General features: G+C 32.4%; 1 protein-coding gene across 1 annotated transcript in view; it reads right to left on the bottom strand.

Annotated features, from left to right (window-relative positions):
* Positions 1-1,334: 1,334 nt before the first annotated feature.
* LOC114102134 (protein LEG1 homolog) overlaps positions 1,335-16,381 on the bottom strand; it is a 29,189-nt gene continuing 14,142 nt past the window's right edge. The window contains exons 5-6 of the mRNA XM_027947398.2: positions 8,517-8,755; positions 1,335-1,459 (exon numbers count right to left, since the gene is read on the bottom strand). Coding sequence (XP_027803199.2) covers positions 1,335-1,459; positions 8,517-8,755 — 364 coding nt within the window. The remainder of the gene's footprint in view (positions 1,460-8,516; positions 8,756-16,381) is intronic.

Genomic DNA, 16,381 nt, shown 5'->3' with positions numbered 1-16,381 from the left:
ACTCTAATCAAGACTGATGTACTTTGACATTAACAACCTCTTAGTGGCACACTGAGAAAGACACCCAACTTTTCTGTAATATTCTTGTCAAAACCTGTCCTTTAGGTATTCTTTAAATACCTGGTATGAAATATCAGTTCATCCCTATCTCTCTTTGAGTTTTTTTTGAATCTCTGGCTCTCTGAAAGCTGGCTGTCAGATAAGCAATTGCATTTGCTTTCTATCACTGTCCCCGCCAAAATAATCTATCATAATATTACTTTGTAAGTTCACATGTCTAGAAGAAGATAGTGTATATAACTGACATACCCATGTTAAAAATCTACATTTATTAGATTTTGTTTGTCTGAAAGTAAACAATGGAATTTTTCAACTTTATCAATTTTCTAATTGTTAGAAATCTAATCTAATTACTTAGGGGTCATTGTTTTGCAGATCAAGGGTGGATAAATGTCCAGTAGGAATTTATACACTGGAAGACACCCAGTTTTTTCTTTCACTGGCTTTTTCTGAGGAATTGATTGTGTGACAACCTCATTTAATGAAGAAAATACTGGTAAAATTGACAGAGTGACTGTCGCTGAACATTTGATATATTAAATTATATATAATTGTAAAAAAGCATTTAAGAACAAATATGAGGAAAAATTTAAATGGCATATATTCTGATATATTATCTTCTGTGCAACTAATAAAAATAAGAGGACAGCAAACTAAAATGAGGATATTCAAAAATCCTTATCAATCATCACATAATAAGGATTTAAGTGGTATCATTAAAATCTGTCAAATGAAATATTAGAATGTTAATTTAGAAAGAGGATTACCAAAGGCATTAAAAAGACATTTTTACAAATGTAAACACTAGAACACAATGAAAATATTTTAAATCCAAAAGACAATCAGATGAAAAAGGAGGAAGGAGGGAGGGAGATAGAGAAGAAGGGATAGAAAGATTATAAGAGAAAAAAGGTGCCAAATGTTAAGAAAAAGACATACATGCATATTGAGGAACATTAAGGGACATAACATGAAGGGAGAAGAGCTTTTCAAATGAATCACGGAGCCAAGCCCAGTTTTTGGATGCACATCAAAGAAACACCTAAACCCCACCAGGTTATCTCAAAGATGACTCAACCATGGAATGACTGGCTGGATTTTTTTTTTCTTTTGAGCCAGTAACTACCAGAAACACCTCCTTTTCCTTTTCTGAAAGAAGATTATATGTTGCTTAATCTAGATGGCTATGATATTTAATATATTCATGGGACTTCGTGGATTTCTTTGTGTTCGTACGTAAATGTTTGTACTTAAATGTTTGTACATAGCACCTATTAGTGTGCCAGAAACTGTGCTTTATACTGTTTTCTAAGGACATAGTTATTTGTTTCTTGCTCATAGGTGAGGTAGATATATTTGAAAACAAATTTATCCAGGTAAGTGATATCAATGATAATACCTGAAAGTATAAAAATCCATTTTCATAGGAGTGAGACTCATAGACAAATGAAAATCCATCCTAACATAGATGTTTGTAATAAATGAAAGAAAAAGTGTTTGACCTAAATCGAGGGCAGGAAATAGCTCTTCTGAAGGGCAACTAACTTCTGTAAATGCATGGATATATGAAAGATCACAATGTAGTCCAAGAAGGGTTTTCGTTTTCTTAAATACATGTCCAGAAAATGTTTTAAAGATGACTGCTGTGGAAAAATTGAAATTAAACAGATAAATGCAGGTTGAGTTCTACCAAAATGCTAGACAAAGAGGATATGAGAGGTCTTCAGTCACATCTACCTTGAAATAAACTTTTGACCTTGTGAAGCAGCACATTTTCCCAGCACATATTGAAACCCCAGCAGGCAAAACGTGCTACATATACATCTTGTTGTGCATATACTGACTGCTGTAGATTCATTTATGGCAGAACATTCCAATCTTACAGAGTCTCCAGGGTCATCTCACCTTTAACTCCCTTTCTTTCCAAGAAATTCTCTCTCTTTTTGTTTTGTGCTCCTCCCTCCTCATTTCAGAAAAGAGTTATGTATTCTTTGAGTTACTCAGATCCTTTCCTACATGGCATCTTGCTACTGTCCCTATACCAATTGGAATTCTCCACAAAGAATGGGGGTAATAACCCTCCTTTCCAGGTGTGGTCTTTTGCCTTTAAAGTTTGAAATCTGTTAGACCCTGGAGCACACAGTCAATCTGTTTGAATCTGTGTGTCCCCATTGCAACTCTGATTATCCCAAAAGAAACTTTTTGTTTCTTAACCAATTTGTGTCTTGGTCAACCTTGTTAAGATGTATTGTTGGTCAGATCATGAAACCTGATATACAGCCTAATAAGGAAAAGGAAAAATGTTTGAGAGTTTTAATGATGGGGTGATATGACAAACACATAAAAATATTGTTTCATTTATGTTGTAGTGCAGCAATCTTTTTTTTTTAATTTTTTTAAGCTCAGGGCCAAATCTAGGTAAGCATCAACTTGCTTTCACAAGTTTTCTGGAATACACCGTACTCATTCTTTAATATGTTTGTTGTTCTATTGCCCTACAAGAGCAGAGTAGAGTAGTCATGATAGAGAATTAATGTCCCAAAGAACATAAAATATTTACCATTAGGTCCTATTAAGGAAATGTTGACTGATAACCTAGTGTAAGTAAATAAGACTACAAGAATATCTAGAATCTTTTTCTTTTCTAGGAAGAAAAAATAAATGTATTATCCAATTAGTTATTAAAGCTAACTATATAGCCACATTCTTTGGGATTTATATTTTGTCCCTGGTGAGTGGAGCTCTCTCTTTCTGCTCCCTGGCTATCAAGTCCTGAGCTGCTATCCCCCACCATGATGTTTTGCCTCACCTGAGGCCCAGACTATGGAGTGAGATGATGATGGAGTGAAACTCTGAGACCTTGATCCAATTTTTACAACATATTTTAAACACTATTTCTTATAGTGTTATTAACCACCATTTCTGATGCGAAATAGAACAATTCTTATTGTATTAAAGCTGTTAGTAGAAAACACTTATGTTACTTTGTAATAATGCACTCAAATTGATCCTGTTTATTGCACTTACGTGCCATTGTATTATATATTTTAATACACACAAAGGTAGAGATAATCTCATGAATAGTATTGTATGGTTTAGATGTTTCCCCAAAAAGCTCATGTGTGAGACAATGCAAGAAGGTTTGAAGAGATATGATTGGGTTATAATCTTAATCTAATTAGTGAATTAATCCTTTATGGGATTAACTGAGTGGTAACGGGAGGCAGGTGGGGTGTGGGTAGAAGAAGTGGTTCACTGGGGCCATGGCTGTGCAGTATATATTTTGTATCTGGCAAGTGGAGTCTCTCTCTTTGCTTCCTGATCACCATATGAGCTGCTTCCCTCTACCACACACTCAGCCATGATGTTCAGTCTCAATTTGAGCCCTGAGGAATGGAGCCTGCTGTCTGTGGATTAAGACCTCTTAAATTGTGAGCCCCTACATAAACTTTTCTACAGTTGTTCTGGTTGGGTCTTTCAGTTACAGCAGCGAAAAAGCTGACTAAAACAAGTATGGTAGCAGAAATAAGAGTCCCTCAAAATGTCTGTGTCTGAATTTACAAAAAAGTTGAATATATTAACTTATATGGCAAAAGGGACAATGAAGATGCAATTAGATTAAGATTTTATAATGGAAGATTATCCTGGATAATCTGTGTTGACCCCTTATAATCATGATGATACTTTAAAGTTAAAAAAGGAAGCAAGAGGGTCAGAATGAGAAGTACTTGAAGATGCTTTTGAAGATGAAGAAAGGTACAATGAGTCCAATAATGAATATGGCCTGCCCAAAAGACCATGTTTTGATACTTTCAAAAGCAAGGGAATTGATTCTTTTCTGGAGAATCTAGAAAGAATTCAGCTCTGTAAATTTCTTGATTTTTCTCCCATGAACCCATTTCAGACTTGTTATCTCCAGAACTGTAATATAATAAACATGTTGTTTTAAGCCTCTAAGTGGGTGGTCATTTGTTATAGCAGCAATAGGAAACTGATACAAACTGTTAAAACTTCTTAGCAAATTAAGAAGGTTTCTATGATAATGAAGTTGCTGTAGTTCAAAATGGATATAGTTCCTGGTTTTGAATTCCTGGAGTTTTATGCTCTAGTAATAATTCTTTTTTTTGACTCAAAAGAATTATCATATTTGTATCTTGTTCATCAAATGGGCATATTTTTGCAACAATTAATATATTGCATAGTATACTGAATGCTCATTTCCTTCTGGTATTGAGCTAATAATTTTTTATAAGAAAAAAATTTGTGGACTTTCTTTTTGGTAATTTTCATTTTTGCAATATGTTTATTAAAGTATAGGGAAACTTACTGAGTTGAATAGTTTTGACTAGCTGATACCAGCTGAAGAATGAGAAAACTTAAATTGAGGTTTCTCTGACCTTAATGCCCATTTTTTTTCCTTAAAGGGGAGAATATTTGCTCTCCATGACTTGAAGCAAACATAAAAATTATGTACTGTGTTATGGTTTAGATGTGTCACTCAGAAGCCCATGTATGAGACAATGCAAGAAAGGTCAGATCTGAAATAAATGATTGAGTTATGAGAATCCTAATCTAATTGGTGCATTAATCCCCTGATAGGGATTAACTGATTAACTGTAGGCAGGTAGGGTGTGACTTGAGAAGGTGGATCACTTTGGGCATGTCTTAGAGGTACATATCTTCTGCTGTGAGTGGAGAGCTCTCCGCTTCCTGGTGTGAAGTCCTGAGCTGTTTTCCTTTGCCGCACCCTTCCTCCAAAATGTTTTACCACACCTTGGGCTCAGAACAAAACCAGTCATCTATGGAGTGAGACCTCTGAAATCATGAACCCCAAAATAAACTTGTCCCTTTCCTCTAAAACTGTTCTTGTCAGGTCTTTTGATTATAGTTGCAAAAAAGCTGACTAAAACTTACTGAAACCCAGAGATATTTGTAACAAATTTTCAAACTTTGAGTTAACTGACCTTTGAAAATATCCATACTAGGAAATATATTTTAAACTAAGTTCATTTTTAGAAATTTAAATTCATCAGCCAAAACTTTTACTTAAATCTTCTGACTTTTAACCATAAAATCTCTTATTTTAAATTTTATGAAATTGATTTAGGCAGAATAACAGCCAAAAGCTCAAATACTTTTTATAGCCTTTATTAATATATCACAGCTGAATCTACACTGAACAGTAAATATTCTAGTTATTATGATGTTAGTTCAACAATTTTATTAATTTGACAAATGAACAGTAACATCAATGCAGATTTAAAATATAGGCATATAAAAACAAAATTATGTATATATGCAAAACCAAAGTTTTGAAAGTACTGTTCCTCAAGAAAGTCATATTGTGGGTTTTTATTTCATCACAGATTTCCAGAAGCATTAATTTAAAAAGTGAACAATAAATTCCAAAATCTCTAGAAAAAGTTTCCTTGCAACTTTTAACTCCATTAAAGTTTTCCATACAATGAGAGACAATGTTCCTAGAAAAATAATAAAGATATATTAAAAGTTATAGACAAATTTTAATTTTGTTACCAAACATTAAAATTATTTAAAACAAAGTCCAATTATCAAATCAGCAAATGCTTATGTGCATGCTTTAACCAAGCATGTATTATTTGCTATTTAAAATTGTATATTATACTTTCATGCTCAAATTCATGAACTACATATACAACTAAAGAGAATAATGGATGGTAAACACAGTGATGGTTATATAAATAAAACTTATAAAAAGTTAATTGCCATTTCTCACATATCAGAGTATTGCAAATTAAAAGTGTGTTAATACATGCACGTTTGGTGTTCATGTAGAAACATGAGACAATAATAATAATTCGTTCAAGTTGTTTTGCTTTTATTTTTGGCAATAATATAATCTTTTTTTTAAAAAAGAGAGAGAGAATTTTTTAATATTTATTTTTTAGTTTTCGGTGGACACACATCTTTATTTTATTTTATGTGGTGCTGAGAATCGAACCCATCGCCCCGCGCAGGCTAGGTGAGCGCGCTACCACTTGAGCCACATCCCCAGCCCAAGAATATGATCTTTAATGCAGTCTTTAGTTTCTATTTGGCAACATGTAATGCATGGATTAATTTCTAGCATTTTACTCTGTCATTAATTCAAAAGTTAATCTAATAAAAGTATACAGTTAATGTCACTTTTGCATTGCCTAAGTCTTAGAAAAAATATAAATCCATAAATGGAAATCTATGTATTACATAGTGAAAATGATGTATGTTAATGTTACTGACTTTGAATGAGAAAGGTACAGCACAGAGCAATTCTGTACATATATTCTATTTTATGCAAATGGTCAAGTTTTTATTGAAGATTTATTCTCTTATTTACATTCACCAAATGCATATAATCTTTATTTGTAGGAGCAAACCCTACACACACATGCAAAAAATGTTCCTAAAAAATCAGTTGGAAATAAATCTAGGGAGGTTAGAAGGTGATGATGATGGAGAAGTTATTATTTGTGTTTAATAACTGTACATAGCAGCTAAATTTTAAATAATAAACATTGATTGTATTTTAAAATAGTGAAATTATAATTATAAATATTAATTAACAGTTATTAAGTTATGGATAAAAAATATTTAGTAACCGTGTGAATTTTGAATGTAAAAAATATATTAGGGTAGGTAAATAAGTTAATGAGAAAAAAAGGAACTATGCAGAACTCTTGAGTCTACTACACTAGCAGTACAACAGTGCACCCATCCTTGTGAAGTGATCTGTAAACTTGCTCTTGGGTGGCTTTCCCTTTCTCTGGTTGAGGTAAATAAAGAATTTTTTTTTAGAAATGCCAAAATACTGGAGATTTAAAGCCTTAAGAATAGAAAGGCTTAAAATACAAGGATGTTCAGTCCAGTTTACACAGTAAAGTAAAACCTTAAAATTAGTTTGTTCAGTGTGTTTTTATTGACTAAACATGCTCAAATGTAAATATGTTTAAAATTTCACACTTTATTAATGTGTTCTCTTTATTTAAAAATTTATTTTCTATGCTTGACCTTAAAAAAGATCTTCCAAAACCTTGGATACTGTGTTGGAATTATGTGTATTGCTAGGAACAAGCAATTACCAGAGGAGGATAGGAAGCAAGGTAGCTAGCTTAAGCACATTCAAATTTGACATTTTGTATTGTTTCATTATTGTATCTCTGATAGTTGAATAAAATCTCATCAATAAAAACCCAAAGCTAATTTTAGTAAAACTGGAGCCTACAGAAAACTAAAAATCTATTGCATACATTCTTTAAATATAATAATTCTAATTATTCATGATCCTTCATTCTTTATATACTAGGAAATTAGCATTTGTTTATAACATCTGAACCTAGAATGTGCTTTCTGTTTCTGACAATGTGGTGAAGATGGCTGGCAGAACAACAAATTCTGTGATTCTCCTCACGGAGAGGTTGATGCAGGAGTCAAACTTTCCCAAGTCCTTCCATTCCTAGCTAATAGGATTCTGCGACTATTTATGACAAAGGTAGATGAGATAAAGTTAGGGCTTTCACTTCCAGTCCTGATTCTTTAAAAGAGGGACTCTGTTATTTAGGTTCTTTAGTTCCTTTTACTTTGCTGAGGGCTTACAATGGAGATGTTGTAAAGATAGATGGAGGCACAGATGGAAGAACTATTGGTCCATGAATCATCATGGAGGAAAGTCTCTGTCAACTGAATAAACATCCTAACTCTGTGTGAGCCAGAAATAGAATCTTATGAGTTGTGACATTAAAATTTGAAGGTTTATTTGTTAAAATAGCAAATGTTACCCTAAGTAATGCATATGCTTTTTACATTTAATATACAATGTATTCATTTTAACTTTTATTCATATTTGGATTTTATGTTAGGGAATAGAAGCTGTATATATACACACACCTATATAGTACATTTGTTTTTTTTCTCCATACAACAAGAACAAATGGTATTTAGGGAATGAAATGACACAATAATTTTTCAAGTATACTATTATAAACTTTCTTCTTTATTTTCTACTAATAGCCTAGGATTTGGAAATTTTGGAAATATATACCTTTTCCATAAGAGGAATTTTGGGCATCAGAGTTTTTCTTTATGTCTATAATAATAGAACTGGGTGAGATAATTCTGTTAAATAAACAGAATTAATTTAACAGAATTAATTTTGTTGTTCCTTTAGACATGGCAAGTATCATTGTTATTTTTGTTATGTTTTCATTTAGAAAAGTGTATGAAGTATATGAAAGTGAAAAAATAAATCTTATCCAAGAATGTAAGTGCTTATTAAGTAAAGCCTGTCACCAGTTCACAAAGATTGCTATTAAAACTGAAATTGATTCTTATTGGAAGTCAACATTTCCTTTAGACAATTATGATTTTTAATGCTATTTCATCATTCATAAAAGCAACACGACATTATAATTTGAAAAATAGAGAGCCTATATGTCTCTTACCTGAGTATTTGTGCATTATATGGAGGAATTTTAGACCAAGTAGGACCTTGTTCTGTAAGTCAGTAAAGTCACTGATGAAATGAGCTGGATCCCCACTAACAAGTGTCCGTGGTGGCAGGCCTTTCTGGAATTCACACACTCTATCCAAAGTTGTAGGAAAGAGTAATGGAGCCAAGTAATCCACTAATAAAGCCCAGTTGCTTTGAAAATCTGCTTCTTGTTTAGAATAATATTTTGACCTAATAGAGAGTTGGAATTTACATTTAAAATTAGTCTACTCAGAATTTTGCCAACTAAATTTTCAAAATAGGTGTTTATTCTACCATTAAGAATATAGATATTCAGACTGGGTATGTAGCTCAGTGGCAGAGTGCTTTCCTAGCTTGCCTAAGGTCCTGAGTATGATCACCAGCAACAGACACCCATACACAACATGAGGGAGAGAGGGAGAGATGGAGGGAGAGATGGAGGGAGGGAGGGAGGATTGTATGAAGTTGGCGTTGATTTTAAAACCCACATTTGAAAATGTGAAAAGGTATTATTCAAATTTTAAATGAGGAAATTACTATTTCAGAAAATCTCTAGTTTTTAGTCCAATATTTTGCCCAGAAGGGCAAAATCAAGAGAATGTTATAATTGCAAGCACACTCAAAGGTGACCAAATTTCATTATTATAAAATGTAAAGATAAAGCCAAAGGCAAATTTTCTCTTGGGCTTGGATATGTTAGGTGACCCTGAAAATGAAATTAGAGATTTTTTCCTTGCAGCTTTTATTTATTTATTTTTTTGTAAAGGCAGATGGTGCTTTTTCCTAGTGAAGTGTGTTAGAAAGCTACTTTTAAGTTCATAGTAAATACTATTACATCTATACAGTCTATTTCACATATTCTAGTCAATCCCCTGATCATGTGAACGACATGTCTCTTCTCTCTAAAATACTTTACACTCATTGTCTTGCTCATGATTCCCTATCTCCTTCAAAACGTATGGAAATTACATGGCTTTTAAATTTCCTGTAGCATTTTTTCTGAGTAATACAAAAATGAAGACTAAGTGTTATGAATTCAGAAAGCAGTTAGAACATATCATCTGGTCAATACCGGGAAAAATGCACTTATATATATATGTGTTATATGACAGTATAAAGGATTAAATATTTAGTCCCTCCCATGGTTAATGAACAATTGATTGGAATTCCGTACTTTTATCAAAACATCAAGACTGGAATAGAAGATGATAGAGAGGATCTAGGCAACAACACTCAATCCCTTCACAACCCAGCAAGGAAGCAGTGAAAAGAACAGCTGGTCAGAGAGGTTCCAAGCAGATAGCCACTAAATTCTATGCCACTTTAAAGAAGACCCTGTGGAGGGAAGCAAGTTCACAGCATTTCTGAAAGATCAGAAAGCAGGAGAGAGAGAGAGAGAGAGAGAGAGAGAGAGAGAGAGAGAGAGAGAGAGAGAGAGAGAGAGAGAGAGCCCTGAATCCTGCATCCTGTGGTTGCATCCAGTAGGAAGAACCTCGCAGATGTAACAAGGCACCCCTTGAGCATGCAGCCTCAGGTCCCTGGGCAGATGAATAAGAACCAGCTGGTGAACAATCCTCAGCAATAGGGGAATTAGCTCCTGTTCCCCAGCATCTTTAGAAGAATTCAAAGCAGAAAAGTGATGAGCATCTTCTGAAGTCCCAAATCCTGATTAAATCCAAACCAGGAATAAAAATTTATCCACTTGGGCATGGAATGCCAGAAACAGCTCTAACATCAATTCTGATCTTAAACCCATTACTCTTCATTTTGATTTGATATTTGTTCCTATAGTATTTGATATCATGCCCTCAATCCATCTGATTGTATTTCTTCTAATGTTTTAAAACATTAGCTGAATTATCCTACCACTCTATATTTGTTTTCCTAGATCAGGTTTACAATTGCTCCATTTAGCATCTCTTCTCTTTCTTACATTACATGCTACTGTCCTAACCCCTCCATCCATTTTTTCTTTCTTTCTTTCTTTTTGAATCTGGTCTGTATTATTCTTTCCTATCATTTCTTTCCTTTTTTACCCTTCTACCCAATTTTTTCTTCTTCCTTTTCCTGCCTCTCCATAAAATAATAGTGATTTTACTAGCTTTAATAACTATTTCCTCAAACCATTCTAGAACACTACTATATTACTGTAAGTAAAATTAAAAATGTATGTCTGGATTAGAGAAGCTGTGGAGAACATTATGATTAAGTCTTAGTATTTTCTGTAGTTGATTAGCATGTGAATTTTCCCTGAAGTTATTATAGTAAATAGAATTTAATGTCTTTTTAAAAGTTGTGCTAATACTGGTAACATCACAGGACATGCATTGAGTGAAAGTATCAATAACTCAGTATTCACCCACCCCAGGATCTGAAGAGAAAGAAACTCATTAAATAGTCCCTTGCATAAAAGTAAATGCATTTATATAAAGCAAAACAATGATAATTGTCCCAACAGAAGAGTAGACATAAAAGCAGTATGAGAGAGCAAAGGAACAAACCACATGGAACAGCCCACAACACTTCAACAACTGATCTAGCTGACACAATAGTGAAAGAAATGTTGAGGAAAGATCAGAAAGCTTGTAGTTAAAATGCTCATGAGCTAAAAGAAGATGTAGGGAATGAACTTAGAAAATATAAGAAGTGAAAGATGATTTCAGTAAAGAGAGATTCTAAAAAAGAACTAAACAGAATTCCTGGAAATGTAAAACTTAATAAATTAAATTAAAAATTCAGTGGAAAGCATCACCAATAGATTAGACCACTAGGACTATAGATTATCAGACCTTGACTACAAAGTATATAATGTTGAAAATAAAGTCAATTATAAAGAAAACATGTCAAGAGACCATGACAAGAATATTCAAGAAATCTGGGGTAGCATCAAAAGACCAAATATAAGAATCATTTGTGTAGATAAAGACTAAAGAATATAAATTAAAAGAATACACAATCTTTTCAATAAAACAATATTAGAAAAATTTCCAAACCTTAGGAACATAATGGAATCGAATTTAACGGACCTATAGAATCTCACGTAGGCAAAATCAAAAAAGATCCTCTCCAGGACACATTTTAATGAAAATGCTTATTATACAGAAAAAGAGTAATTTTAAAAGTCATAAGGGAAAAATAGCAGGTCAGATTTAGAAGTAAGCCAATATGGATTTTGACAGATTTCTCAATTCAGATCCTAAAAGCCAGTAGGATTTGAAATTATACCAATCTCTGAAAGAAAAAGGGTGCCAGCCAAAATTACCATATTCTACAAAACTACCTTTCAAAATCCTTCCATGATAAAAAAAAACTAAAAAAATTCACATACTCAATAAAATATTTCATGCAGAGCAAATGAAAAAGTAAAATTAAAACTAGCATAGGGAGGAATTTCATTAGAGGAATAGTAAACTAAAGGATAATCAAGTCTAAATTAAGCATTAGAAATAATTCAAAATATCAGGATATAAAAATCATCACTATATAGTAATATTGAATGTAAATGACCCAAGTTCTATCAATAAAGACATGCATTGGCAGATTGAACTAAAAAAAACAATATTGAACCATATGTGCTTTACAAGAGACTCACCTTGAAGGTGAAAGGATAGAAAAAAATATACCATGAAAATGGAAACTGAAAGCAAGCAGGGTTAGCTACTCTCTTATCAGACAAAATACATTTCAAGTCAAAATTAATCAGAAGAGACAAAGAATGTCAGTTCATACTGGTTAGGGGAATCATTCAACAGCAAGGTATAAGGACTGCAAATATTTATGTCTCAAACAACAGTGAATCTATATACATAAAACAAGCCCAAATCAATATAAAGAATCAAGTAGACCATAACACAATAATATTGGCTCATTTCATCATACCTTTCTTACCACTGGATAGATCATCCAGGCATAAACTAAATAAAAGTTTTTCAGAATTAAAGAATGCTATTAACCAAGTAGACCTAACAGGCATCTGTAGAATATTTCATTTATTGACAACTGAATTCAATTTCTTCTCAGTAACACATGGAACTTTCTCTAACATAAATCATATCTTATAGCACAAAGGAAGTCTTATTAAGTACAAAAAATAATTTCTCACATTGTATTAGAGGACAATAGAATAAAATTAGTTTGGAGATTAAGTAATACACTGTTGAATGGGGAATGGATTGCAGAAAAAAACGAGGGGATAAATAAAAAGAAATTCTTAGAAACAAGTGAGAATAGAAATACAACATATAAAAATCTGTGGGATAGTATGAAGGTAGTTCTAAGAGAAAGGTTTGTAGCACTGAGTTCATACATAAAAAAACCAAAAAAACAGAAAGATACCAAATAAGTAATCTAATACCTCAAGGAACTAGAAAAAGAACTGTTCCAAAATCAGTAGAAGACAGAAAATAATTAAAATCAAACTAAAATTGGTGAAATTAAGGATAAAATAAAAAAAGAATCAATGAAATGAGGTGCTGGTTCTTTGAAAAGGTAAGATTGATAAACCATTAGCCAAATAAGTGAGAGAAGACTCAAAGCAACAAACTTAGAGATAAAAAAGGAGATGTAACCAAAGACACTTCTGAAAACCAGAGGATCATGAGAAACTATGTTGGAAATTTATACTTTAATTAAAAAACTAGAAAATTCTGATGGTATTGACAAATTTCTAGACACATACAACCTACCCAAGCTCAATCATGAGGATATAGAGAACTTAAACAGATCAATATCAAGCAATGAAATAGAAGCAACAATTAGAAGCCTTCCACCAAATAAAAGCCCTAGATGGATTGTCAGCAGTGTTCTATCAGACAGTTAAAGAAGAATTAATGCCAATACTCCTCAAATTATTCCACAAACTAGAAAAGGAAGGAAACCAAAATCATTTAGATTCTGTCAAATTAAAATGTTTCACTCTGTTACCAGATCCAGAAAAAGATACATGAAGGTAAGAAAACTTCAGACCAATGTATCCAATGAATATAGATGTAAACATTCTTAATAAAATATTAGCAAACTATTCAAAACATATTAAGAAGGTAATACACCACAATCAATTTGGTTTCATCTCACAAAGTTGGTTCAATATTCACAAATCAATAAATATAATTCACGACATAAATAGAACTAAAGACAAGAATGACAATAGATGGAGGGAAAAGATTTGACAATGTCCAGCTCCCATCAAAGTTTAAAATACCTGAGAAACTAGGGATAGAAGGAACTTAGCTTAATATTATAAAAGCTATATATGATAAACCCAAAGCCAACATCATACTGAATGAAAAATATTGAAAGCATTTATACCAGAATTGGGAAAAAGACAAGGATATCCACTCTTTTCACTCCTATTCAACATAATCTGTGAAACTCTAGCCAGAGAAAATAGGCAAAGAAGGAAATTAACAGAATACAAGCATGAAAAGTAGAATTCAAATAATCTGTTTGCTGATGAGTCGATCATTTATATAGAAGACTCCCCAAACTCCACTGTAAGACTTCTAGAACTAATTTAAAAACTGAAACTTAGCAAAGTAGCAGGATGCAAGACCAAAATACATAAATCAACCACTTTTCTCTACTCCAGTAATGAATCTGATGACAAAGAAATCAGGAAAATCTTACCAGAGATGTGAAAGAGCACTACAATGGAAATTACAGAACTCTAAAGGAAGAAATTAAAGATGACCTGAGCAGATGGAAAAACCTCCCATGTTCTTAGGTAGAATTAATATTACTGAAATTACCAAAAACGATACACAGATACACAGGTTCAATGCAATTCCTAACAATATGCCAATGAAATTCTTCACAGAACTAGGAAAAACAATTCTAAAATTTATTTGAAAGAATAAAAGACCCAGAATAGCCAAAGCAATCTTAAGCAAGTAGAGCAATGCTGGAAGCATTACAATACCATTCCCAAATTATATTACAGAGCTATAGTAACACAAACAGCATGGCATTGGCACCAAAACAGAAATAAACACCAATGGAATGAAATAGAAGACACAGAGACAATTTCACCCAATACAGTCAAATATCAATAACAATTTGACAAAGTTGCCAAAAACATATTGGAGAAAGAACAGCCTAACAAATGGTTTTGGGAAAACTAAATATTCATTTGAAGGAAAATAAAAATAGATTCCTATATCTCAATCTGCATAAAAATTAAGTTGAATTGAATTAAGGACCTAGGAATTAAACCAGAAACCTTGCAACTGCTAGAACAAAATATAGGATTAATACTGCACCATGAAGTTTCAGGCACTGACTTCCTTTACAAATATTCTGAAGTATAAGAAACAAAACAAATAATCAATAAAGTAGATGCTGTCAAATTAAAAATATTCTGCACAGTAAAGAGTATCAAGAGAGAGCCTACAGAAAAGGAGAAGATCTTTGCTACCTGTTCCTCAGGCAGGGGACTAATATCCAGACTACATAAAGAACCCCAAAACCTTAACACCAACCAACCAACCAAACAAACAGATAACCCAATTAATAAAGGGCAATAGAAATATACAGACACTTCTCTAAAGAAGAAATACAAATGCCTAACAAGTATATGAAAAAATGTTCAACGTCCCTGGCAGAGAAATGCAAAGCAAAATTATACTGAAATTTCATCTCACTCCAGTCAGAATGGCAATTATCTAAAACACAAATAATAACAAATGTTGGCCAGGATAAGGGGAAAAATGTACACTAAGGCATTGATGGTAGGAGTGTATATTAATAAAACCACTCTGGAAAGTAGTATGGAGATTCCTCCAAAATACATGAATGGAACCACCATATGATCCAGCTACACCACTGGTCAGTATTTATTCAAAAGAATTAAAATCAGCATACTGTAGTGGTACAGCCACATCAGCAGCACTATTCACAATAGCCAAGTATGGAACAAGCTCAGATGTCTGCTAACAGATGAATGGATAAACAAAACATGCTATATGTACTCAATGGAGTTTTACTCAGACACACACACACACACACACACACACACACACAACACAAACACAATTATGGCATTTGACTATATTTTTACCATTCCTTGTACTCTTTTGCTTTTTCAATGGCATAATTTTTAGCACAACAACTTTTAAAATTTTTTTATTTTAATTTATAATTTTTATCTTTTATTTTTGTCCCTTGTACTTTAGTCATACCACTTAGGAAAAAATGTCTGAGTCACAATGAAAAATTTTATTCTAAGAATTTAATAGTTTTAGCTCTTATAGTTATGTCTAGGATACATTTTAAGTTAATTTTTCTGGTTATAAAATACATACTTCATTCATTTGCACTCAGATTTTCAGTTTTCTCAGAGCCATTTGCTGAAAAGACTATTCGTTAATTGTCTTCACCTTTCTTGAAGATTAAGGGTCCATCAATATAGGGGTTTATTCTGGACTCTTAAATTCTGTTCCATTGATCAATATGTCTGTTATTATGTCAGTATTACACTGTCTTGTTTATTGAGGTTTAGGAATAAGAAATGAATAAGAATTTCCTTGAATCTATCAATCAATTTTAGGAGTGTTTCCAACTTAATATTAAGCATTTTATTCCATGAAATTGGAGGATTTTCTCTTTAAATGGATCTTTAATTTTTTTAAGCAATATCTTTAATTTTTCATGGTGCCCAAATTTTGTACTTCTTTTTAAAACTTTATAGATTTTATTCTTTTAATAGCATTGTAAATGTATCTTTTTTCTTCATTTTATGATTTTTTGTTGTAATATATAGAAATACAGCTGATTTCCATATGTTGCTTTTTTATCTTGCCGGGTAGATGAGCTCATTTACTAATTCTATTTTTAATGGAT

This window comes from Marmota flaviventris, chromosome 6 (assembly GCF_047511675.1).
Source record: "Marmota flaviventris isolate mMarFla1 chromosome 6, mMarFla1.hap1, whole genome shotgun sequence".
NCBI lineage: Eukaryota > Metazoa > Chordata > Mammalia > Rodentia > Sciuridae > Marmota > Marmota flaviventris.
The sequence above is the reverse complement of the archived record's forward strand: the minus strand, read 5'-3'. Positions and strand labels throughout refer to the sequence as shown.